Here is a 23,469-nt window from a genome sequence, read left to right on the forward strand (position 1 = left end):
TTTTTTTCTTTTTTTTTTTTTTTTTTTTTTTTTTGAGACAGGGTTTCTCTGTACCTTTAGATCTTGTCCTAGAACTAGCTCTTGTAGACCAGGATGGCCTCGAACTCACAGAGATCCGCTTGTCTCTTCCTCCCAAGTGCTTGGATTAAAGGAGAATGCCACCACTGCCCCATTAAAGATTTATTTATGTTGTAACAGTGTTTCTGTCTGCGTGCATGCCTGCAGGCCAGAACAAGGCACCAGATCTCAGTACAGAGGGCTGTGAGCCACCACGTGGTTGCCGGGAATTGATCTCAGGACCTCTGGAAGAACAGCCAGTGCTCTTAACCTCTGAGCCATCTCTCCAGTCTGACTTTGAACTTCTGATCTTCCTGCTTTACTTCCCTGGTGCTAGACTCAGAGACTTGTGTCATGATTCCCAGTCCATGCCTTGCTGAGGATTGTGTTAGGTTGGCATTCTGCTGCTAACTGAGGGACAGCCTGAACACCACCACCACCCTTTGCCTGTTTTGGTTTGTTTTTTGGTGCTCTGTTTCCCTTCTTTTGTGTTTAGCAGGGTCTCGTGTATCCCAGACAGGCTGTGTGTTACTGTGTGTTACTGGCTGAGGATGACCATTAAGTTGTATTCCTCTTATATCCACTTTTCAAGTGATGTACATTGAGGCCTTAGGCTAAGGCAGTGAACAGGCAGAAGGTGCTGAAGTGTGCAGTACTAACAGTGACTGGAGATTGTAATGTACTAGCCTTCTGTCTTACTCCTTCAGCAGACAAGGTAGGCCCTTTGGGGCAGCAGCAAGGTTAGCTGTTTCTCCTTGTCATGGCCCATACTGACTTCTGAAAGGCACCAAGAGAATGTACTCTCTATCTCCGGGCCGAGAAGTTCAGCAACATAGATTTGTGCCTGAATGCAGTAGTATCTAAAAATTCTTGAAACTGCAAGATCAGCCTTTAACTGTCTAAATCCTTTTCCAGGCACACATGGTGCTCATAGCCATACTCCAGCTCTTGGGAGAGGTAGGGACCGGAGGATTTGGAGTTCAGTGTCATCCTCAGCTAAATAGTGTGTTTGAAGCCAGCTTGTGCTACATGAGATCCTGTCTCAAAACAACAAAATCCTTTCCAGTATCTTCATCTTTTGTTTAAGCCTGACCACTTCCCATTCTATCTCCTGATGCTAAGTGCATGATTTGTATGTGGCTTTACTTTATGTCATGAGGAGATATGAAAAGGGCCCTTAAGCAGAGGCAGGCGGATCTCTGTGAATTTGAGGCCAGCCTGGACAAGTTCCAGGACAGGTTCCAAGGTATAAGAGAGAAACCCTGTCTCGAAAAACCAACAAAAAGGGATCCTTACAACAAAAGCACTCTAGCCTAGAACTCTAGAACTGGTAAAGTGTTTCTTCTTCAAACCTTTAGTTGAACTTCAGTTGCTTTAACTTTGTGATGATAAAAATTTGGAATCTTCACAGCCACTCTCATTGAACTAGTAGGATCTTCATGTCTCTTCTTGTATCTATTTTTGCTGTTTTTCAATCAGGCTCTTGCTCTATAGTCCAGGTTGGCCTTAAACTTTTGTTCATCTTCTTCAATGATTCTCTCCTACCATGTGTTTCCCAGTGACGGGGCTCAGGCCTGTAGGCTTGGCAACAGGTGCTTTTACCTACCTTGCCATCTATGTAAATGAAGATGACCTTGAACTTCTGATTCTGCCTCCACTTCCCAAGAACTAAGATTCCAGGGCTGTGCTGCCACAGCCAGTTATTTATTACTCAGTGCAGAGAATCAAACTCAGAGCCTTGAGCATGCTGGCAGGACCCCTCCTGACAGAGCCACATCCCCAGCTCTAAAGATTTCCTTTTGGTGTGGTAACAGAGTTTCAAAGTATCCACTGTCGTTTTTCTATGCCTTTACTTTTGAACAAATACAGCCAACTTCTGAACATGTGCTGTTCACACACATGTTATATAATGTCAGTTTTCTCTTCCTAATGAAGTAGGTGAATTACACCCATCAAAATGTTTGTGACGTGTCTTCCTCAAATATTTAAGGAAAAAATATCTTACAGTGGGAAATTATAACAGGCATCACTTTAGCTAATGGTCAAACTTAGCATCATGAGTGATGTATTGGCCTGTACCCCTGACGTGAAATTCTTTCTAATAGTGTAAAAGCATTCCAGAGAAAAGAGAGAGAACAGTCTACAGGAGCTGACTAGGATTCTCTGTAAGTGTCGAGGTCTTGGAAGAGCTAAGGGTCTGTCACCAGTTGTCTGGAGAAAGCTACAGAGGTGTGACAAGTTAATAGGCTGGGGTCTGGAGTCACTGCCTGGGGCGTGTTGCTCAGTGGTAAGGGCTTCTGCCCAACACGTGCGAAGCTATGGTGCAGGGTAGGGTAGACACAAGGGAACTGAACAGAAAATGGACCTCAGAAAAATAGGTACAATCTGAACAAGGTACTTGTACTAATGTTGATTTCTTAGTATGAATATTTGTTGTAGAAGCTAGGTATTAGGCATATAGAAATGCTCCTACTTTTATAACTCATCTGTAAACTTAAAATTATCTCTTAAAAGGCAAGTTTTAAAAATAGAATTCAAAAAGAAAGTGAAAATATTTGTATTCTCCTGTATTTGTTCTTCCTTCTGTGTTGGGACCTAAAGTCTCTTGGCATTTTGAACACAAGGGATCACTGTACTCCAGCTTAGCTTTCAAGTCACCCCTTTCTTTTCTTACCTTTGGTTGCCTCTACCAGTTTTTGCTTCTAAATAGGAATTATTCTAAGGCTGAATGTATGATACATATCTATAATCCCAATCCTCTGGAGAATTATGAATTTGTGCTACATTTGGAGAAACACTGCCTCAGCCCTTCCTAAGCAGTTAATGAAATATCGTTAACAGTAATAAAGTGAATAAAAACAATGTAAAAGGAATTACAAATGTGCCTATTTCTTTTTTTTTTTAGAAGTATGCTCTAAGCTCCTTTTAAAAATATATATAGTTGGTCATGGTAGTGATTGATTGCCTTTAATCCCACTACTAGGGAAGGTTATCCAGGTCTACTAAGTGAGTTCCAGTTCAGCCAGAGCTGCATAATGAGACTCTGTTCTTTATCTTATTTTATTATTATTATTATTATTTTATTATTATTATTGTCTATGTAGCAGTTCTGACTGTCTTGGAACTTTATTTGTGGACCAGGCTGGCCTTGAACTCATAGAAATCCACCTGCTTCTTCTGCCTCCCAGGTACTGATATTAAAGGTGTGCACTACCATAGCTGACTGAATCTGTCTTTTTTAAAGTTTTTATATTATTATGTTCATTGGTGTATGTATGAGTGTGCGTGTCCCATGATGCATAGGAAAGCTGTGGATACCTTTGTGAAGTTCATTCTCTCCTTCCACCTTTACGTGGTGAATTTAGATCACCAGGATTGCACAGGAAGCATCTTTAGCTACAGAACCATCTTTCTGGCTCTTCATCTTCCTCTTTTTTTAAAAAAAAAATTATTTACTTATTATGTACATGGTGTTCTGCCTGCATGTATGCCTGCAGGCCAGAAGAGGACACCAGATCTCATTACAGATGGTTGTAAGCCATTATGAGGTTACTGGGAATTGAACTCACATCCTCTGGAAGAGCAGCCAGTGCTCTTAACCTCTGAGTCATCTCTCCAGCCCAATTTCCTCGTTCCAAAAAAAAAAAAAAAAAAAAAAAAAGACTTGCGTGAAGTAAATTGGGCATGTTCTAAGAGAACAACCGGGTCCGATCTGTATATGTATACTTATGGTCACCACTGGGATCAAGATAAAAGTAACCCTGGCACTTAGGAAGTAGAAGCGGGAGGACAGAGAGTTCTGGGCCAGGCTGGCCTACATAGTGAGATTCTGTCACAAATTGGAAGCTAAGTATGGTGGTGCACACCTGTAGTCTCAGCTCTTGGGAGGTAGAAACAGCAGGTTCAAGAATGTGAGGCCAGCCTTGGCTACATAGGGCACACAGACCTTGGCCTTATCTATCCAAAGATAGAAGACATTCCAGAACTGACAGCATTTGCACACCCCTTTGATTTAGTTATGTACTTTATGTATATTAGTGCTTTGTCTGTATACATATCTGTACACCAGAAGAGAGCATTGGATCGTGAACTGCTATATGGGTGCTGGAAATTGAACTCAGGACCTCTGGAAGAGCACCCAGTGCTCTTAACTGCTGGGCTATCTCTCCAGCCCCACATACCCCTTTGAAAACCTGACCAAAATTACAGTTCTTCCCAGAAAATGCATATGTACAGGAATGCGTGAAGCCCATTGGTGAAGGAATTAGAATATATTGACCATAGGTTAAGCGTCCTTAGGAGTCCTGTCTTCTTTAAGCTACAAAGAAGAGCATTATTACTGTGTTCAGATCAGCTGGGGTCACATTTAAGGTTCATTTTTTAACTAGCTGTGTGACCTTAGGGTGAGTCACTTCACTTGGTGCCCTAGTTTTCTCACCCATAGAATGGGGGTGTCAATAGTGTTTAAATTAGAGGCCTGCATAAGAATTGAATTCAGATGAAACCTGAAAGGGCTTCAGCCTGCTTCTTTTTTCTTTGGCTTTTTTGAGACAGGGTTTCTCTGTGTAGTCCTGGTTGTCCTGGGACTCTCTGTAGACCAGACCGGCCTCTAACTTAGAGATCCCCCTGCCTCTATCTCCCGAATGCTGGGATTAAAGGCAGTGCTATCCCAACACATGCCTGGCTTCAGCCTCTTTCTTTTTCTTTCTTTTTTTTTTTTTTAAAAAGAAGATATTATTGTTATTATTACAAATTTTCACCTTCTCCCCGCCTCCCATTTCCTTCCCCCTCCCCTCATCCTCCCTCCCCCTCCCTCTCCAGTCCAAAGAAAAATCAGGGTTCCCTGCCCTGTGGGAAGTCCAAGGTCCTCCCCCTTCCATCCAGGTCTAGGAAGGTGAGGATCCAAACAGACTAGGTTCCCACAAATCCAGTACATGGAGCAGAATCAAAACCCTGTGCCATTGTCCTTGGCTTCTCAGTCAGCTCTCCACGTCAGCCACATTCAGAGTCCAGTTTGATCACATGCTCCATCAGTCCCAGTCCAGTTGGCCTTGGTGAGCTCCCTTTAGATCGGCCCCACCGTCACAGTGGGTGACCCTGACTTCCTTGCTCATGTTCTCCCTCCTTCTGTTCCTCATTTGGACCTTGGGAGCTCAGTCCAGTGCTCCAATGTGGGTCTCTGTCTCTATCTCCATCCATCGCCAGATGAAGGTTCTATGGTGATACTTTAGCCTCTTTCTTTTAAGAAGGTAGTTGGAACACTTTATCTCACGCCCTTTATGGTAATGTTGAAGACCTCTGCCTTCTCTTTTCCAATGCCCACACTTCCACATCACTCTCAGGAAAGGCTAATCTTTCAGACCAGGTGTGATGACGCACGCCTTTAATCCTAGCATTTAGGAGGCAGAGGAAGGCGGATCTCTGTGAATCTGAGGCCAGCTTGGTCTATGGAGTGAGTTCTAAGACAGCCAGAGCAGAAAAAGAAAAAGAGAAAAAAAAAGGAAAGGAAAGAAAGGAAGGCTACTTTTGTCCGTACTATATTTAAAGGTGTTCCTGTGGTAGCTAGGAGTGGTGGTAGAGATTAGGCAAATGACAACATTAGGGTTTAGTAGCTTAGGAAGAAGGCTGGTTTCTGGAGGTAAATAGTAAGTCTGCTCATAACACTACTCAGACCTTTTATACCAAAATCCATACTTGGAGACACAATTGTAGTATTTTGTTTGTTTGAAACAAACTTAGTACATAGATCATCCTGGACCTGAACTCAGATTCACTTGTCTCTGATTCCTGACTACTGGGATTAGAAAGCCATGTACTACCTTGCCTAGCTATAATTATGTTATCAAACCATTGTTTATAGTTTGATTTAATTCTAGTTGTTAGGGAAAGGTACTGGTGAAATCACTCAGTCTCTGAGTAAACCAAAACTCTTGTTCTTTCGCAGTACGGTGTATGATGTATGGGTTTGGGGATGACCAGAATCCTTACACCGAGTCGGTGGATATTCTTGAAGACCTTGTCATCGAGTTCATTACTGAAATGGTAAGACAGTTGTGTGACTATTCATTTTTTTGTTGTTGTTTTTTAATTTTGTAACTTATAGTTAATTGAAGATTTGAAATTCTAAGCTTTAAATAACACTAAAATTTTCTAAATAAGCTATCCATTTGAGTACCTATTTTGTGCAAGTTCATGGCTTCTATTTTGCCATTAATTTACATTGCTATTAATAACAGATTACATAAATGTATTCCAGCACTTCTGAGTTTTATTTGTTTTTTATTTATTTCATTTTATATATATGAGTGTTTTGCCTACAAGTATATCTGTACCATGTGTGTGTGTTGTGTTCTTGGAGTCCAGAAGAGAGGGTTGGATTCCTTTAACCTGGAGATAGATGGTTGTGAGTGCCATGTGAGTACTGGGAATTGAACTCCAGTCCTCTGGAAGAACAGCACTGAGCAATTTCTCCAGCTTCTGAGTTTTATTTGTTTAAAACATAAAATGAAAAAATATTGCAATATTGCCATAATCTCATACAGCCTAACTTCTTTTCCTTCCAGTATTTATTTTAAAGTATGTACAGCTTATGTCATATCTTCGAGGTTTTTATTGCTGTTTTGTTTTTTATCTTTGGGAACACTCTCCAAAGACCAAAAAAAAAAAAATTAAGTTTTATAATGTTTTCTACAATAGTGATCATAATGACATTCATTTTACTCTTAAATGTTTTATATGTGTTTCATGTGTTTTAATCTTAATTATTTCAGTAGCCATATAAATTCATATGAATTTTTTCCCGTTGAGACAGGGTCTCATGTATTTTGGGCTGACTTCACTGTGTACCTAAAGGCGACCCCTGAGCAGGGAATACAGGCTGTCGGGTACATTTATTTTTCACTGCTGGTGACAAAACCCAGGTCTTTATGCACGCTAGGCAAACTATCAAATTGAGCTTCAACTGCTTTACCATATTGGTTATCATATGTGATGAACCATAACCTGATTGTATAAGTCACTTACACGTAGTTGCAGTAGGAGGCCACTTGTTCATTTCTGGCTTCCCAGACCCGAAATAACCACACAGAAACTGTATTAATTAAATCATTGCTTAGCCTATTAGCTCTAATTTCTTCTTTTTTTTAAAATTTATTTATTATGTATACAATGTTCTGTCTGTGTTTATGCCTGCAGGCCCAGAAGAGGGCAACAGACCTCATTACAGATGGTTGTGAGCCACCATGTGGTTGCTGGGAATTAAACTCAGGACCTTTGGAAGAGCAGGCAATGCTCTTAACCACTGAGCCATCTCTCTAGCCCCTAACTCTAACTTCTTATTGGCTAGCTCTTACATCTTGAGTTAACCCATTTTTATTATTTTATACTTTACCACGAGGCGTCTGTCCCCAGTGGTGGCTACATGGCTTCTCCTTGACTCCACCCACCCTCTCTATATATTTATTCCAACCTGGCTATATTCTGTTAAGCCATTGGCCAAAACCAGCTTCTTTATTCATTAACCAATAAAAATAACACATATACAGAAGGACTTCCCATACCAGGTAGTTTTGTTCTGTGGTATTGGTGTTTGAACTCAGGGCCCCTTGAATGCACTATGACCAAGTTATGTCTCCAACCCTGCGCCTGACATCTTGGATGACCACTTTCATGGATTTCTTCCTTTTCTTTCTTTGGATATATAAGCAGGAATATGAATTTGGCTGTATTTAGTTCTTATGAGTGTTCACCCTTTATTTTGGATTATTTCCTTACTACAGAAAAAAAGTGAAAACAATTCTCAGAAGAGCTAATGCTGAGCTTGGTGAAGAACACTTGCTTCGTGTGTTTAAAGGCCTGGGTTTAATATAGCACCGAAGGAAAACATTGGCAGCAGTAGTGATAGATCATGCCCTTAGCATGTGCGAGGCCCTGGGTTCAGTCCCCAGCCCCATATTAAATGACAGAGTCTGACATAGTGGGTCAGACCTGTAATCCCAGAATTCCAGAAGCAGAGAGGAGGATCACTACAAGTTAAAAAAAAAAAAAAAATCCAACCTGGTCTGTGTATATAGCAAGTTCTAGACCATCCAGAGCTACATAATGAGACTGTCTAAAAAAGTAAAATAAAATGAAATAAAACAAACAAACAAAAACCCAAACTCTAACAAAACAGCCAGGTATGAGAGGATTTAATCTCAGCATGCTAAGTATTCAGGAGGGCTGAGGCAGGAGGATACCAGTTTCAAGACCAGCCTTGTCTACATAGCAAGAACCTTTTTCAATAAACAAAAACAAAGCTGGGCAGTATGCTAAATGTTTATAATTCCAGAACTTGAAGCCGAGGCAGGAGGATCGCCTCAACTGATACCAGCACAGGCTTGTCTAAAAGATGAGCCTTAAGTAATCAGACAAGTGGGCCTGAGTTCAGGGCCAGGCTGGTGTACATAGTGAATTCCGTGTTCTATGGTGGGTCCACATCTCAAAAACAAAACAACAGCAAATGTTACAAGTGTGTCTCCAAGTGTGGATTTTGGTATAAAAGGTCTAAGCAGTGTTAAGATCAGTCTTTACTATTTACCTCCAAAAATCTCCCTTCCTTCCAAGCTACTAAACCCCAATGTTATTATTTGCTTAATCTCTATTACACACTCACTAGCACCCAGAACACCTTTAACAAGACCACCCCTCTCCAGCAAAACAAACTCTACCTATATCACAAAACAGAGTGGATGTATCTCAAAATTAGGTAGATTTTGTTGTTGGTTTTGGTATTATTTATTTATTTATGAGGCAGGGTCACACTATGTAACCCTGTCTGACTTGGAGCTTGCTATATAAACCAGGAATTTGCTATATAAATGTTTATATAAGCCAGTCTGGCCTTGAACTCACAGAGGTCAGCCTGTCTCTGCCTCCCGAGTGCTAGGGTTAAAGGTGTGCATCACCTTGTCCAGCTCACTTAGTAGTTGTAATGTCCTTATTGTAAAATATATATATATAAATAAGCTCATAAAGGAAATACTTCTGTGTAATAGAAAAGAGACAAGGAGGGCTGGAGAGATGGCACAGCCATTAAGAGCACTTAACTGCTCTTCCAGAGGTCCAGTAACACATGGTGGCTCACAACCCTTTGTATAGGATCAGACTCCTGGTGTGTATCAAGATGGAGCATGAATACATGAATACATTAAATACAGAAAAGGGACATACAGATGGTTCACAAATAAATTGCTGTAATTAGAAAATTCTCACCCTTGCCAGCATGTTTAATAATAAATTAAAACACAAAAGTATTTGACTTCTAAAACTGAGTGTATTTCCTTGTCATAGACTCACAAGGCAATGTCAATCGGGAGACAGGGTCGAGTGCAAGTTGAAGATATTGTCTTCCTGATTCGAAAGGACCCAAGGAAGTTTGCCAGAGTTAAAGACTTACTTACTATGAATGAAGAATTGAAGCGGGCTAGAAAAGCTTTTGACGAAGCCAACTATGGATCTTGACACCGTTTGTAATATCTGAAATTTTGATATTTTATTTGGAAACCATACATTCTAACTTGTCTACAGTGATGCGATGGCTAGGCATGCAATGAAGCCTTCAGTTCTCGCTCTGTAACTTGAGCCTTTCATTGCCTGCCTTTATATATGAATCCTTCACCGGGATTCAGTGACTACTGAAAGTGTCGCCAGTTGTGCAGCCCCATCTGAAAAGGCAGTGTTTTGTAGACTTGTGTATGCCAAGCTCTATGCCATAGCTACATAACATGCAATCCAAATGTCCATTTGGCTTTATGAAAGTTGAGACTCATGCTTTATGTATTTCAAGTTTTTATGACAGTGGCGGGAGAAATTCTTAGAGAATGAACTGGTTTGTGTTTCTTTTAAGGAACTGTTTTTTTAAGAATGCTTATTTGTTTTAATATTCTTTTCTAAAGAACTCTTTTTTTTTTTTTTTAAAGAAACTACTATTTGTTAAGTGTTAGTGGACCTCATCTTCCTTGGCAACAGTAAAGTTTCTAAAACAAGTGCTTTCAGTAGCAGGGATGGTACAGCTTATAAACCTGAGTCAGGACAGATGTTTTGGGTGGTGTTCTATTGACATAAATGTAAGTAATTTCATTGTAAAAATGTATAGTTGATTTAACCAGTATGTGACTGTGCAAGCATTTTCATAGTTAAGGATATGCAGGCTTTGTGTGTATTTAGCATTAAATTATTTTATTTAGCTTATAATAAGGATTAAAATTACATTTAAAGAGGTTACTGAATGTTACTCTGTGAAACTTACTGGTGCTTCTTAACATTGCTAAATCAGTACTTGGGGAAATGCTACCTGTTTAATCTGTTGATACAAGGAATAAAGGATGAAGAATTAAACACATTAATAGTTGAGTTTGTGATTTATTTATTTACATATTTTTATTTTTTTGAGACAGGGTTTCTCTGTGTAGTACGTCCTGGAACTTGCTTTGTAGACCAGGCTGGCCTTGAACTCTCAGAGATCTGCCTGCCTCTTTCCGGAGTGCTGGGATTAAAGGCGTGCATCACCACACAGATTTTATCCACCTCCCCCCCTTGATGTTGGTTTTCCGAGAATTTGCTATATTGATTAGGATGACCTTGAACTTATAGAGATCTACTTGTCTGCTTCCCCAGTGCTGGGAGTAAAGGCATGTGCCACCATGGCCAGCCATTTGTTGCTATTCCGCTAATCAGGGCCTGTTCTATTCTGAAAAGTATACTAAATAATTCACACTGAGTACTATTCAATTTTATCTACTTTGTTCAGGAAAGTGTATGTTCCCTGCCTCAACGTCCCAGTCGTTTTAAATGCCTTTTCTACTAATGACCCAGGCCCATGTGACAATTGTACTGTTTATATAACATATAATTTTAAAAATTAGCTCACACACACACATTTGTGTATCTGTGTGTAGGTATGTACACAGGAGCACATGTGTCCAAGGTCTGCAGAGGATTCAGATCCCCAGGAGCTGGAGTTACCTCATGTGAAGCCTGGGAATCAAGTTTTGGTCATTGCAAGCAGTGTGCACTCTAAACTGCTGAACTAATACAGCCCTGTTTTGTGTTTTAACAAATGAAGATTGAGTGCCGAAATAAGCCATTAGAGGTCAACCGGTTGTGGCTCACACCTTTAATCCCAGTACTTGGGAGTCCCATGCTTTTAACCCCAGCACCAGGGAGGTGGAGACCGGAAGGGGTATGTATGGCTGGGAGGCACGAGGAATGTAAGGAAGGGGGAGACAGGAGCACAGTGCATTCTGAGTTTGGTAGAGATGGATGCAGTCTGGAAATGCTGTCTGAGCATTGGTAGAGGTAAAAGAATTCTCTAGTGGCTGGCGCTCTGCTTCTCTGATCTTCAGCTTTAACCCCTATATCTAACTCTGGGTTTTTATTATGCCAATTAGAATTCATGCTACAGAGATGTTTGGAGATGGTCTCTTATAGTGAAGGCTGGCCTTGAACCACCTCGAGCGCCCACCCGCCAAGAGCTAGGATTACATTTGTGTATTCCTGTCACTGTGTGCATTTGCCTTGTTTTTAATCTCGACTTTTTAAGGTGCCAAGTGATAGAATATAAAATTAATATAAAGCCAGGTGGTGGTGGCGCATGCCTTTAATCCCAGCACTTGGGAGGCAGAGGCAGATCTCTGTGAGTTCAAGGCCAGCCTGGTCTACAAGAGCTAGTTTCAGGACAGGCTCCAAAGCTACAGACAAACCCTGTCTTGAAAAAAAAAAAAAATAAAAAATAAAAAGCAAAACAACAACAAAAAACTAGTATAAGCAGAAGAGGAATTTACTGGCTTATTTAGTTGAAACACAGGAAAGAAAGGATGGAACTGACTTCAGGCTTGACTGGACTCAAAGACTTAAGAAGAATCAAGAATATGGGTAACAGTTCTAGGGTTCTATCTCTAACAACTTCAGAATGAGGAAACTGTTGCACTTCCTAGTTGTGGTGGCGTTAATGACAATGGCCCCCATAGACTCCCATTTGAATATTTGGTCCCAGTTAATGGAATTGTTTTGAGAAGGACTAGGAGGTGTGAGGGGTGTCCTTCTGTACGCTGTGAATGTATGTTGTTCCCATTGGTTGATAATTGAAGCTGCTTTGGCCTATGGCAAGAAAATAACTAGGCGGGAAATCCAAACAGATGTACAGGAGAAGGGCGGGATCAAGAGGAATGCAAGCCAGCTGCCAAAGAAGGCTTGCCAGCAGCGGCACAAGGAGAAAGATGCCAGAACAGAGGTAACTCCACCTCCACGTGGTGACACACTGATCAGCAGAAATGGGTTAATTTATAAGAGTGAGTTAGTCAGTAATAGCTCAAGTCATCAGCTAAGCAATTATATTTAATATTTGCCTCTGAGTGATTATTTCATAAGTGGTTGTGGGGACCAACAGGCAGGAAAGAAACCGGTCCAGCAGGACCAGGGGAGACGCAAAGAACTTCCAGCAACAGAGATGTGGCTATGTTGGAGGAGGTGTGTCATGGTGGGTGGGTTTTGAGATTTCAAAAGCTAGGCTCAGTCTCAACCGCCCTCTCCTCCACCTTTCAGATCTCATATAAGATTTGGCTACTGCAATAAAACCAAGCCTACCTACCTGCCTGCTGCCCTGCAGGTCATGTACTTAACCTCTGGGGCTATAAGCTAGCCCCTAATTAAATGCTTTTCTCTTAGAAACTGCCTTGGTAGAGCTGGGTGTGGTGGGGGTGCACGTCCATAGTCCCAGCACTTAGGAGGCAGAGACAGGAGGATTTCTGTGAGTTCAAGGCCAGCTTGGAGTTCCAAGACAGCTAGAGCTGTTAAACAGAAACCCTGGCTAGAAAAAAAAATTAATATTAAAAAAAAAGTTGCCTTGATCTTGGTGTCTCTTCACAGCAGTAGGACAGGAGCAGAAACAGTAGTACAGAAAATTCCAAGTAAGAGTTACGATTGTCTTGACTCTTACCTCCTGCCCTTCTGAGATGAAGCTGCTCCTCAGTGCATAGACTGCTTGCCTATCATGCATAAAGCCCTGGGCTCGATCCTCGGCACTTCATAAGCCTAGTGTAGTGCACACCTATAATCTGAACCTCTGGAGATGGAGGCAGGAGGATCACCAGCATGAGATACATGAGATCCTTGCTGCTACCCCCTCACCCCAAAAGGCATAGAGTAGGCCTGGAAAGCAAAATGGAAAGGGAGATTGACTAAGTGCCCCTATACAGTCCATCATTCAGCTGCCCGTGATTGAACTCAAGGGTCCTCCTGCTTCAGTCTCCTGCATACTGGGGAAGGGGGCTTTACAGACAGAGTTTATTAATTGTGAGTTCTTATAGTAAGGCATGATAGCCACCTTCCAACATCTAGAATAGACACTATGTGTAACAATTTCAGTAAAATTAAACAAAATTGGAAATGGAGTTTTTCAGTTGCCCTTGATGTATCCTCAACCCCATGACAGTGACCAGGGTAGCACTGAACAGAGCTGATCCATTTTCACTAATTTTTTTTTTGAACAATGATGATTAGAGGGCACAGGTGCCCTCAGGTCTTTGGTTTTGCATATACATACAGTCAGAATAGAATAGCAGAATGAGCCTCAGCCTCAACAAATAACCAACTCTTTGCCAACTTGTGTCTTGAGAGTAGTATTGAACCAACTTCCATTAGCAAATGGAGAACACATCCATCTCCCGGAGTGGAGCCATGGAAGACGTGCTCAGGAGAGTGACATCCATCTCCCGGAGTGGAGCCACGGAAGACGTGCTCAGGAGAGTGACATCCATCTCCCGGAGTGGAGCCACGGAAGTGCTCAGGAGAGTGACAGAAGGAAGTGAATACCTGCTCACAAATGTAAGTAAAACTTGTCTTCTTGCCTCTAGGCAGACACACAAGACACAGAAGCGGTCTGCGGAGGGTAAATCTAGTGAGGGAAATGACAGGCAGGCACCTCCAGAGCATCAGATGGAGACTTGGGAAAGCAGCTCCCCGGGTCTGAGCACTGCAGAGGTGTGGATGCCCAGGAAAATGCCCTCCGATAATTTGTCTCGCTGCTGGCGCTGGAAATTTGGCTTGATTTTCATGTCCCTTAACAAGGCTCATTCATAGTGTCTGCTTGTCACTTTAAGATGACATTGAATATCTAATTTATTTAAATATTGAGTGTAGAGGTCACTGTTTCCCACTGTAATGATGGACTGTATGTATCCCTTCAACTCCTGATCCAAAATAAAGCTTTGTAAGTTGCTTTTGGAAATCCTGTCTCAGAAAACAAAAGCAAAAAAACAAGACAAAAACAAAAAAATAGGTTGCTTTTGTTAGGTATTTGGTCACACCGATTAAAAAAAAGCAGCAAATACAACATGTGAACTTACAGTATCTACTCAGAGTTCACAGGAAGTTCTAAGTGGCATTAGGCTCATTCCTTATTTTTTTTATGTTTGCCTGTGTGCATGCAGTACCATGGCACTCATGTCGAGATCAGAGGACAGCTTGTGGGAGTTGGGTCTTTCCTTCCACCAAGTGGGTCCCTGAGGTCAAACTTAGGCCGCCACATTTGGTTGTAGGCACTTTAGTCTGCAGAGCTCTCTTACTGACCCTAGGACATTTTCTATTTCACAAAATTATCTTTATTAGTGATCAAATGTTAATGTAAATAAACCATCTTTCTTATTTGAAACAATGATATGCTTTTATTTTTAAATTTACTTATTATGTATATAGTGTTCTGGGCACCAGGTCTCATTACAGACGGTTGTGAGCCATCATGTGGTTGCTGGGAATTGAACTCAGGACCTTCAGAACAGCAGTCAGTTCTCTTAACCTCTGAGCCATCTCTCCAGCCCCAATGATGTGCTTTTAAAACTAGATTTAATGGGGCTGGAGAGATGGCTCAGAGGTTGAGAGCATTGCCTGCTCTTCCAAAGGTCCTGAGTTCAATTCCCAGCAACCACATGGTGGCTCACAACCATCTGTAATGGGGTCTGGTGCCCTTTTCTGGCCTGCAGGCATACACACAGACAGAATATTGTATACATAATAAATAAATAAATAAATAAATAAATAAATAAATAAATATTAAAAAAAACTAGATTTAACCATGCATGTATAATGTAAGCTTTGTTAAGGAGCTTTGGTAGATCCATGTGACTCTGTTTGGGGGAGGTTGGGGAGGAAAGAGTTAAGACAGGGTCTCATGTAGCCCAGGTTATTATTGTAGAACTCCCTAGGAAGAAGAGGCTGGCTTCGAACTTCTGATCCTCCTGCCTCCTGCTACTGGGAATTTAGATGGCGGCTACCACATCTGGCTCTGGGTTTAATCCTTGAATCTGTTTTTAAGGAGAAGCAGTGATGCTAGTAAAATTCCTTCTCCCAAGGCCAGGATGTTGCTGACCCTAAAGCACAAAACTCTGGTGTGTTTATGCTCTAGTAACCCGAGTGGCTCCTCTCAGCCAAGTTCCCTTATTTCCACTGAACTCTCTCTGAACACCTTGGATTAAAATTTCCCTGTTTAGGCTTGTGCTCAGATTCCTTTGTGCCACTGTGGGGGGGGGCACCAAAAGCTCCTATTTGCCTTTTTAGAAATGAGATTTGAGAATCATATTTAAAAGCATCCACCTTAGCCTGTAGACATTTAAGTCATAGGGCGCCATGAGTCATTTTTGTCATGTTAGAACCTGTGCTTCCAAACGATGCCTGGCCTAGTTTCTGAATCACAGTAGGCATTCAGGTAATATTTAGTGAGTGGCTGAGGCGGCACCTCTGGATGAAAGGACAGTCCATCTAAGAAAGCTTTGTCTTTTCCAAACAGGTTGCTGCTATGCAGCAGTGGAGCGAAAGCCAAGAAGATCTAATCTTAACACTGGCTGAGTATAGAAGGAAAGGAGATCCCTTAGGCCACCAGGTATTAAGGTCAGACAGTAGGAGCTGATGTTTCATTAGGAAGCAAATACATAAATTTGTTGGGAGCTGCAGATCCCTGGCCCCTTGACTTTCTTTGCTTGCTTTAGACCCTTTGCCTGCTGGAGTGAACTGAACAAAATACCTGTGCCTGCAGCTGCTCTGAGCATGAGACCTGCTCTGAGCCTGATGAAGCCTGCAGCTGAAAGATCCCGAGAGCTGGGCATGGCTAAGGGTCCCTATATAAGCTGCCCCTGAGCACAGTGAAGTATGCATTGGCATTCTTGTATCAAGGATGGCCCGTGTCCCTGTCTCTTTGTCTGTGTGTGCGTGTGTTTTTCAGTCTCCAGGCTTAGTTCCCGGCTCGCGTACAGCATACCAGGGACCTCCGGCTTTTATATAAATTGTCATGATGTTGTCAACGTATGAGTGGTAAGGGGTACCAGCTGTCTTATTCCAGTCTCGTCCATTTCCTACATGTACCCCCTTTCCCCAGAAGGATAAATAGTATGTATTTGTTTCTAACAGTGCTGGTTCTTACTGAAAATTTAGATGTATACTGTAGCACTATATCATAGAGTATGGGGGTCACAACATACATAAAACAAAATCCTCCCTTCCCCCTACTTCATCAGAGTAAAGCTCACCTTCTTTAATCTAAAATGCTGGGTTGATACAAGGAAGTAGGGTAGGAAATAAGGTTTTAAGAGTTATATGTTACTGTCTAGGCATCTCGATCGTGTTTGTTTTTCTTAGCTAATTAAAGAAATAAAAAGGCAGGGATAAATCTCAGATATAACACACAGCAATAGGCACAAACTATTAAAAGTGAATACACAGACGCAGCAAGCACACAGAGAGACTCCCCACAGAGCAGAGAGGGATTCGGGAGCTAAAGGCCCTTTTTCCCATGGAGTACTGGGAACTTTCAGTGCTTTGCTGGTGTTCTGGAATAGGTGCCCTTCCCCTAATTTTGAGTTGGCCATTTTAAACAAAGAGGAGCTTCTAGGCCCCCAGCTGCAGACAAATAGTATTTACAGTGCTATGGGGCAGGTTCGTTCCTTTAACTTGAGGTTCGGTTGGTCATTGAGACAAACAAAGAGAAGCTAATAGGTCCCACAGCTTTGGGAGCCCAGCTCAGGACTGACCTTGAACATATCTGACCAGTCCAGACCTGTGAGCTGGGATTGGACCCCTGCCTGTGGGAGAAAAGGCCCTCTGGCCTTTGGAAGGGGCGGGGAGCGTCCTGACAACCCAAAGCAACCTAGTACCGGAAAGACAGGATGTTGTTTTCCTTCTACCACATTTCTGACTGTTCACACTTACCTGATTGAATTTAACTGGTGTCTTTCTAGATCTCACTGAAGATTTAAATATTTAGATGCTGTTACCCCTGGCAGGCAAAATTGAGGCATAGTTGAAATTCCCCAGTGCGAGCAAAGCATCCTGGCAAAGAGTGAGGCTGTTTCTAGGATGTGTCTATCTATCATTCTGCCACTTGTTGGGTTCAAACGTTCCATAGAGCATTTTTTTTAAAATATGAGGACCCTAGGTAATGTCAGATTATTGATAAGTATTTTGAAAATCCTCAGTTGTGGGTTTCTCTGCCAATGCAGTAAACCAAATCCGGCCAAATTAATAAGACCATGTTTAATAAACAGAGTAGAGCTACTCCTGGGTGACTCTCAGGAAAGGTAGGAGAGGAAGCACATGGGAGGTCTAGGGGCTGGGTCTTCAGGAGCATCTCAGGAGGAGGAGCTGCTGTTTGGAGGCCTTTCTGAACACAGGGTCTGGAGGGGGGCAGGGGCGGAGGTGGAGCTTCCACCTGAACAATTGTGTTTGTATTTCTTTTCCTAATTCTTCCGTCACTGAGACGATTCGTAATCAATGTTACCAGAGTTGCTCGGGTCAGAACCTGGGCCTGGCAACCCTAATAACCTAGGTTGTTATCTGTCCTCAGTACGCCACCTCCATATGTCAATTAAATGGACAAGTCATAGTGAGAGGCGGAGAAAGATCACATTCAATGTGGCTGTGTGAGGGAGAAGAACAGAGTCCAGTGGCCCTCCAAGTCTGTCTTCAGGGTACTGACATGAGGTTTAGGTGCAAGCAGAGGGAGCCTCTGCTCCCAGGCAGTCTAACCAGTTTTAAACATTGTGTGAAATCTCTTTTCTGCAAAGTCTTCCTCTGGATGGCACCAGCTTCAGCCTTTCCTTGCTCCCAGCTTGAGATCTCCCTCACCCCTGGAAATTCCAATGTCCTAGGGACTATTGTCTCAAAAGTCTAGTAACTGAGAGGAGGGCACACATTTCTCTTCAGAAGATTTTCATTTCTGCCAGGCTTGTAGTTGAGTAAGAATGGCTCCCATCGGTTCATATATTTGAATGCTTAGTCCCCAGGGAGTGGCACTATTAGGATTGAAAAGATTAGCAAGTGAGGATTTGTTGGAGGAAGTGTGTCATTGAAAGGTGGGTTTTGAGTTTTTAAAAGCCTGTGCCAGGCCCAGAGCCTCTCTCTGACTGTGGATCAGAATGTAGTTCCCCTCTACTGCCCCAGTGTCTGTCTGCCTGCTGCGGTGCTCCCTGCCATGATGATAATGGACTCTGAAACTGTAAACCAGCCCCCAATTAGATGCTTTTTCTTATAATAGTTGCCTTGGTTGTGGTGTCCCTTTACATCAATAGAACAGTGATTAAGATACTTGTTATATGATGTTCTTCCAGGATTTAGGTCAACTGAGCAATTGATGTTTTGAAGTTCAGATTTTAAAAAATTTCCCCCTGAAATTAAAAATGTTCTCCCTACAATTTTTCCTTTAAACTCTGACTTATCTTTCCAGGTTTCCCTCCTCCTATTTTTTGTATGTGCGTTATGTGTGCATGGGGAGCCAGAAGTTGACACTGGGTGTCTTCACCCTATTTATCAAGGCAAGACCTCTCCTTGAACCCAGAGCTTGACAATCAGTCAGCTTGTGTCCCTCACCCCCTTGTGTCCCTCGCCCCCATGATCCCACCTCTGCCTGCGAATCTCTGGGATTGCAGGCAGCCACCAGTCCTGCATAGGAGCCCGAGCTCCAAACCCTGATCTTCACAACTGCACGGCAAGCACTGTCCACAGCCCATCTCTCCAGTCCCATCTTATTTTGATACAGGGGAGGGCTTTACTATGTAGCTGAGCCCAGACTGGCCTCCAACCTGCAATACTGTTGATCCTGCCCAATTAAAGGGCTGCACCAGCATGCCTGGCCTTGAACAAACCACAGCGTTCACGTGGTGATCAGAGGACAACTTGCAGGAGTTTGCCCTCTCCTATCATATGGCTACCAGAGAGTAAACCCAGTCCATCAGTCTGTGGCATTGGCTTGACCTGATGCGCCATCTTTTTCTTGGAGACAGAGCCTTATGTAGCCCAGGATGACCCTGAACTCTGTATAACTGAGGATGACATTGAACTCAGTCCTCCAGTCTCTGCTTCTCAAATGCCGTGATTCATCTGGCTTTTTTTTTTTTTCAAAATTGGATAATTATTTTTAGAATGGGGGGGGGTCTCATTTTGTAGCCCTAACTGACTGTAAACCAGGCTGGCCAAATCTCACAGAGATTGGCTCACCTCTGCCTCCCAAGTGTTGGACACCTGGCTGGACAAAATTCTTTATGCCAGGGGTGTCTTCTATAGTTCTATATTGTTAAAATTCCTGAAGCTTTAATTCAGCTCCGTGAGCATCACATATTTGGGAGAACACCACTACACAAGTATGGTAGGAGCGAGGCTGCTGCTGTAAATAAAAGGGCAGGAAACCAGTGACCCCGAGAAGTGCTTCAAGGAAGAATTAGCTTTACATATTAAGAAACTGGAAGGGGGCCAGGAGGTGGTGGTGCACACCTTTAATCCCAGCACTCAGAGGCAGAGATAGGCAGATCTCTATGAGTTCGAGGCCAGCCTGGTCTACAAGAGCTAGTTCCATTATAGGCACCAAAGCTACACAGAGAAACCCTGTCTTGAAAAACAAAACAAAAATAAATAAAAGAAACTGGAAGGGGACAGACAAGCTGCTAAGATTTAATGGAAAGAAGTAGAGTATGGAAAAGAGGAAGGAAGCAAGATTTATTTAATATAACCTTTATTAATAAATTATTGGCCGGGCAGTAGTGGCACACGCCTTTAATCCCAGCACTCGGGAGGCAGAAGCAGGTGGATCTCTGAATTTGAGGGCAGCCTGGTATACAGAGCGAGTTCCAAGACAGCCAAGTCTACACTGAGAAACCCTGTCTTGAAAAAAAATTATATATATATATGAAGTAGAATAACAGTGGAAGCCATAATATATATGTATGCATATATGGTGTACATGTGTATAATATATATATTAGAAGTGCACAGAGGTCTTCTACATCTGGAAGTGTCAGACCTGTTGTGTAGTTACTTTTTTATTGCTGTGTCAAATCACCATGACCAAGGCAACTTTAAAAGAAAGCATTTAATTTTGGGCTCAGGGTTCCAGAGAGTAAGTCATGACATCGTGGCAGACTGTATGTAGCTAAAAGGTTTACATCTGCTTCACAAGCACCAGACATAGAACTAACTAGGAATGGTCTGGGCTTTTGAACCCTCAAAGTCCACCCGCCAGGGACACACCTCCTCCAAGCAGTCCCCGCCTCCTAACCCAGTGGATATCAACCTTACTAATGCTGTGATCCGTTAATACCTTTCTCGTGCTGTGATGACCCCAATCATACCATTATTTTCATTGTTACTTCATAAGTTTGCTACTGTTATGAGTCATAATGTAAATGTCTGATATGCAGAAGATCTGATATGCGACCCCTGTAAAAGAGTCTTTCCACCCCCAGGTTGAGAACCACTTCCCAAACAGTCCACCAACAGGGGACCAAGCATTCAAATGTATGAGTCTATGGGGGTAATTCTCATTCAAACCACCATACCTGTCCATGCTATTTTGGGACACAGCGTCACCCGTCACCCGATGGTTCAGGGCCTGGATCCTCTTACCGGAGTCTCCAAATCCTTAAGGGCATAGAAGTTGAGAGCCAGGAGCCTCCAGGCGGCCCAGTCTCAGTTCCTGCCCCTCCGCGTTAGGCCCCGCCCGCAGGCCCCGCCCTATCCTCCCGGGCCGGCCCAGCCGAGTCTCTTCCGCGCAGGCACCTGCCTAGCCGCCCCGCGAGGAGAGGAGGGGTCCTGAGACGGCCCCAGGGACGGGCAGTGATTGGCTGCAGCTGGCGGCTGGAGCCCGGCTCCAGCGGCGCTTGACAACCGCAGTCTGCGGAGCCGAGCGGTCGGAGGCGGGATTGGGGCGGACGCGACGGGGACCGGGTGCCGAGCTGATGGATTGACGTGCGGGCTGCTCAGCCCCGACCGCCGCCCTCGCGCTCGCGCCTCAGCCGGGGGATCGGCTGCCTCGCGGCTCCGGCCGCCGGCCTCTCTACCGCGTTTCCCTCCGCCGCTTGTGCCGGCTCCGCCCGGAGCCCTCAGGTGAGTGGATTCCAGAAGGCGGGGGCGGGCCGCCGGGCACCGTGGGTTGCCATGGTCACCCGTCGCCACCTGTCACGAGCCTGATGAGGTGCAGAACCCACGGCCCCCCTGGGTGGTGGTCGCGAGCGGGAGGAGTGTCTGGGGTAGGCTTGGGTGGCGACGGCGAATAGATGGGTCGCCGGTGAGGCCCGGGTGACCAGGGGACAGGACCTGGGACCCGCCAGGCCGCCTCTCCAGGCCGCCGCTCCTGGACCACACCTTCCCCTGGTTGCCAGCCCGATTCCAGCGGCGGAGCGATGCGCCTCGCCCTGGCTTGGGGTACCCACCTCGCCGCCGCTGCTGAGGGGCGCGAGGCGGGCTGACTGCGCTGCATCTGCCTGGCCCCTGTGCTGGGCTGGAACGAGACCGAGGGCTGCGCTCTTGTCCCTTTCCCGGCTCGGCGAATGGTAGGGAGTGGCGGGGCTCGGGATGGGGGGGGGGAGACACGGGGTGTGGGGGGGTCTTGTTTGCCCTTTCTGACGTCAGTGGTCTCTAGGAGCAGGCCTTCGGGGGTCTGGGAGGGTGGGGACAGGGACGTCGTCTGAATTTCGAACGCGGGTTGTGCTGCGTGGGGGAGGGGACGCCTGCGTGAAAGACACCGGAGGGGGGTTGTGGAACTCAAAGGGTTAATCCTCTTAGCTGTATTGGGGAGAAAAAGATTGGGGCTCTAGCTCTGGGACGACGCCTTTGGCAAAAGGGTAGGGACCAAGATAGGCAGGGGTAGTGTGTGACTTGATGATTTTTTCCTATACATCCAGTCATGCAATTAGCAACTACGAATGATGTCTGAGGGGAGCTTCTGGTTTCCTTTTTTTTTTTTTTTTTTGGCAACTTGGTTCTCACTGCATAATGAAAGGAGAAGTCTTTGTTCCACCCAGATTCATCGGCTGAAATCCTGACACTTAGTTTTCCCCCTTTGTTGTAGAGTTCATAGAATGCTATAAAAAAGTTAATGACACAGAAATTAACATACAGGTTTAAAAGGGCTGTAAATCTTTTTCACAGAAAATACAGGTTCAGTTTTTTTTTTGTCTCAAGTGTTGGCATATGTTCCTTACATTTTACTAGAAAGGAGAACCGCCGAGGAGCCAATTTTCCTTTATATGACACATTCTGGAGGTCTCATTATAAGGGAGATGTAATGAATCATTGTACATTAAGATTTGGGGGAAGGTACATTGCTTCCAACAACAAAATAACATGTAAATGGGAAACACAACTAAATAACCCATAGGTAAAGCAACATAAAGTCCTTGAATTGGGGTGCCATTATTGTGTGTGTGTGAGTGTGTAACATTTAACTTATTTCCCACCCTACCGCTTCCTAGTTTTGTCCCTTTTTATGAAAATCAATAGTAGGAATGTATCATAGGAGAGCAAGAGCGTTAACCAATATTTCTAGTTACATAATTGTACAGTCTCTTTTGCTGTTTGTGAAATAATTTCTCACTGAATGGACACCATATGACTTGGTTGGTATATGCTACAGTTTGAAAAACATTTCAAAATAAGAAAAATGTCCAGTTTTTCTTGGCAGTTCAGTTCCCTAGAAATCATATTGCCTGGATTTAGGATCTCTTTCTTTGGTACTGTAATTACAGTCTTGGAAGAGATACGTATCCCATCACTGACCTTGTTTGTTTCTCGTTCTGTAAAATAGGAATAATGCCTGGTGTTGGAGTCTGAGAGGGACTGTGATGTTGAGAACAGTTCATTTGCAAGCACTTGAGACAACATGAAGGCATCTGTTGACCACCTCTTATTAGAGGGGACACAGACAAGGATCATTACCGTTTTCTCTGTAACCTTTTTAACATTTCTAGTCCTAGGACCTTATTTATTACAGGGGCTAAAAGGAATTATGGGAACACTTGAGGGGTATCCCCATTCTTGGTAGAGTTTTTAAAAAAAATTTTTCTTGCTTATATGGTGATGTAGGTGAGAGAGGGTATTTTCTTCTTGTATGTGAGGGTT

The 23,469-nt window shown here is 43.5% G+C and overlaps 3 protein-coding genes across 7 annotated transcripts in view; 2 read left to right on the forward strand and 1 right to left on the reverse strand.

Moving 5' to 3' along the window:
- Positions 1–10,442, forward strand: part of Taf13 (TATA-box binding protein associated factor 13) — a 12,785-nt gene extending 2,343 nt beyond the window's left edge. Inside the window, exons 3-4 of the mRNA XM_050120996.1 lie at positions 6,002–6,099; positions 9,388–10,442. Coding sequence (XP_049976953.1) covers positions 6,002–6,099; positions 9,388–9,558 — 269 coding nt within the window. The 3' untranslated portion in view covers positions 9,559–10,442. The remainder of the gene's footprint in view (positions 1–6,001; positions 6,100–9,387) is intronic.
- Positions 10,443–21,084: 10,642 nt separating this feature from the next.
- On the reverse strand, positions 21,085–21,829 carry LOC126487925 (uncharacterized). The gene is made up of 2 exons (XM_050120994.1): positions 21,584–21,829; positions 21,085–21,525 (listed from the first exon to the last, which is right to left on the reverse strand). Exons 1-2 carry the CDS (start codon positions 21,827–21,829, stop codon positions 21,085–21,087), a joined length of 687 nt encoding a protein of 228 aa, XP_049976951.1.
- The window catches only part of Wdr47 (WD repeat domain 47), a 52,927-nt gene continuing 50,646 nt past the window's right edge, over positions 21,189–23,469 (forward strand). For 2 of the 5 annotated variants that reach the window (XM_050120981.1, XM_050120986.1), the window contains exon 1: positions 21,578–21,902. In XM_050120981.1, coding sequence (XP_049976938.1) covers positions 21,900–21,902 — 3 coding nt within the window. In that variant the 5' untranslated portion in view covers positions 21,578–21,899. Of the gene's footprint in view, positions 21,457–21,573; positions 21,903–23,469 lie in introns of those variants that run through there. The other 3 variants (XM_050120984.1, XM_050120982.1, XM_050120985.1) reach the window with 3 other exon arrangements.

Source organism: Alexandromys fortis, unplaced genomic scaffold (assembly GCF_014885135.2).
Source record: "Alexandromys fortis isolate MF-2015 unplaced genomic scaffold, M_Fortis_MF-2015_v1.1 scaffold_176, whole genome shotgun sequence".
Taxonomy (NCBI): Eukaryota; Metazoa; Chordata; class Mammalia; order Rodentia; family Cricetidae; genus Alexandromys; species Alexandromys fortis.

Coding starts and splice junctions, on each gene's coding strand:
- LOC126487925 (XM_050120994.1), bottom strand. CDS start 21,829: ATGCAGCGCAGTCAGCCCGCCTCGCGCCCCTCAGCAGCGGCGGCGAGG. Junction 21,526..21,583: donor CTACCCCAGACACTCCTCCC/GCTCGCGACCAC, acceptor GGCTCGTGACAG/GTGGCGACGGGTGACCATGG.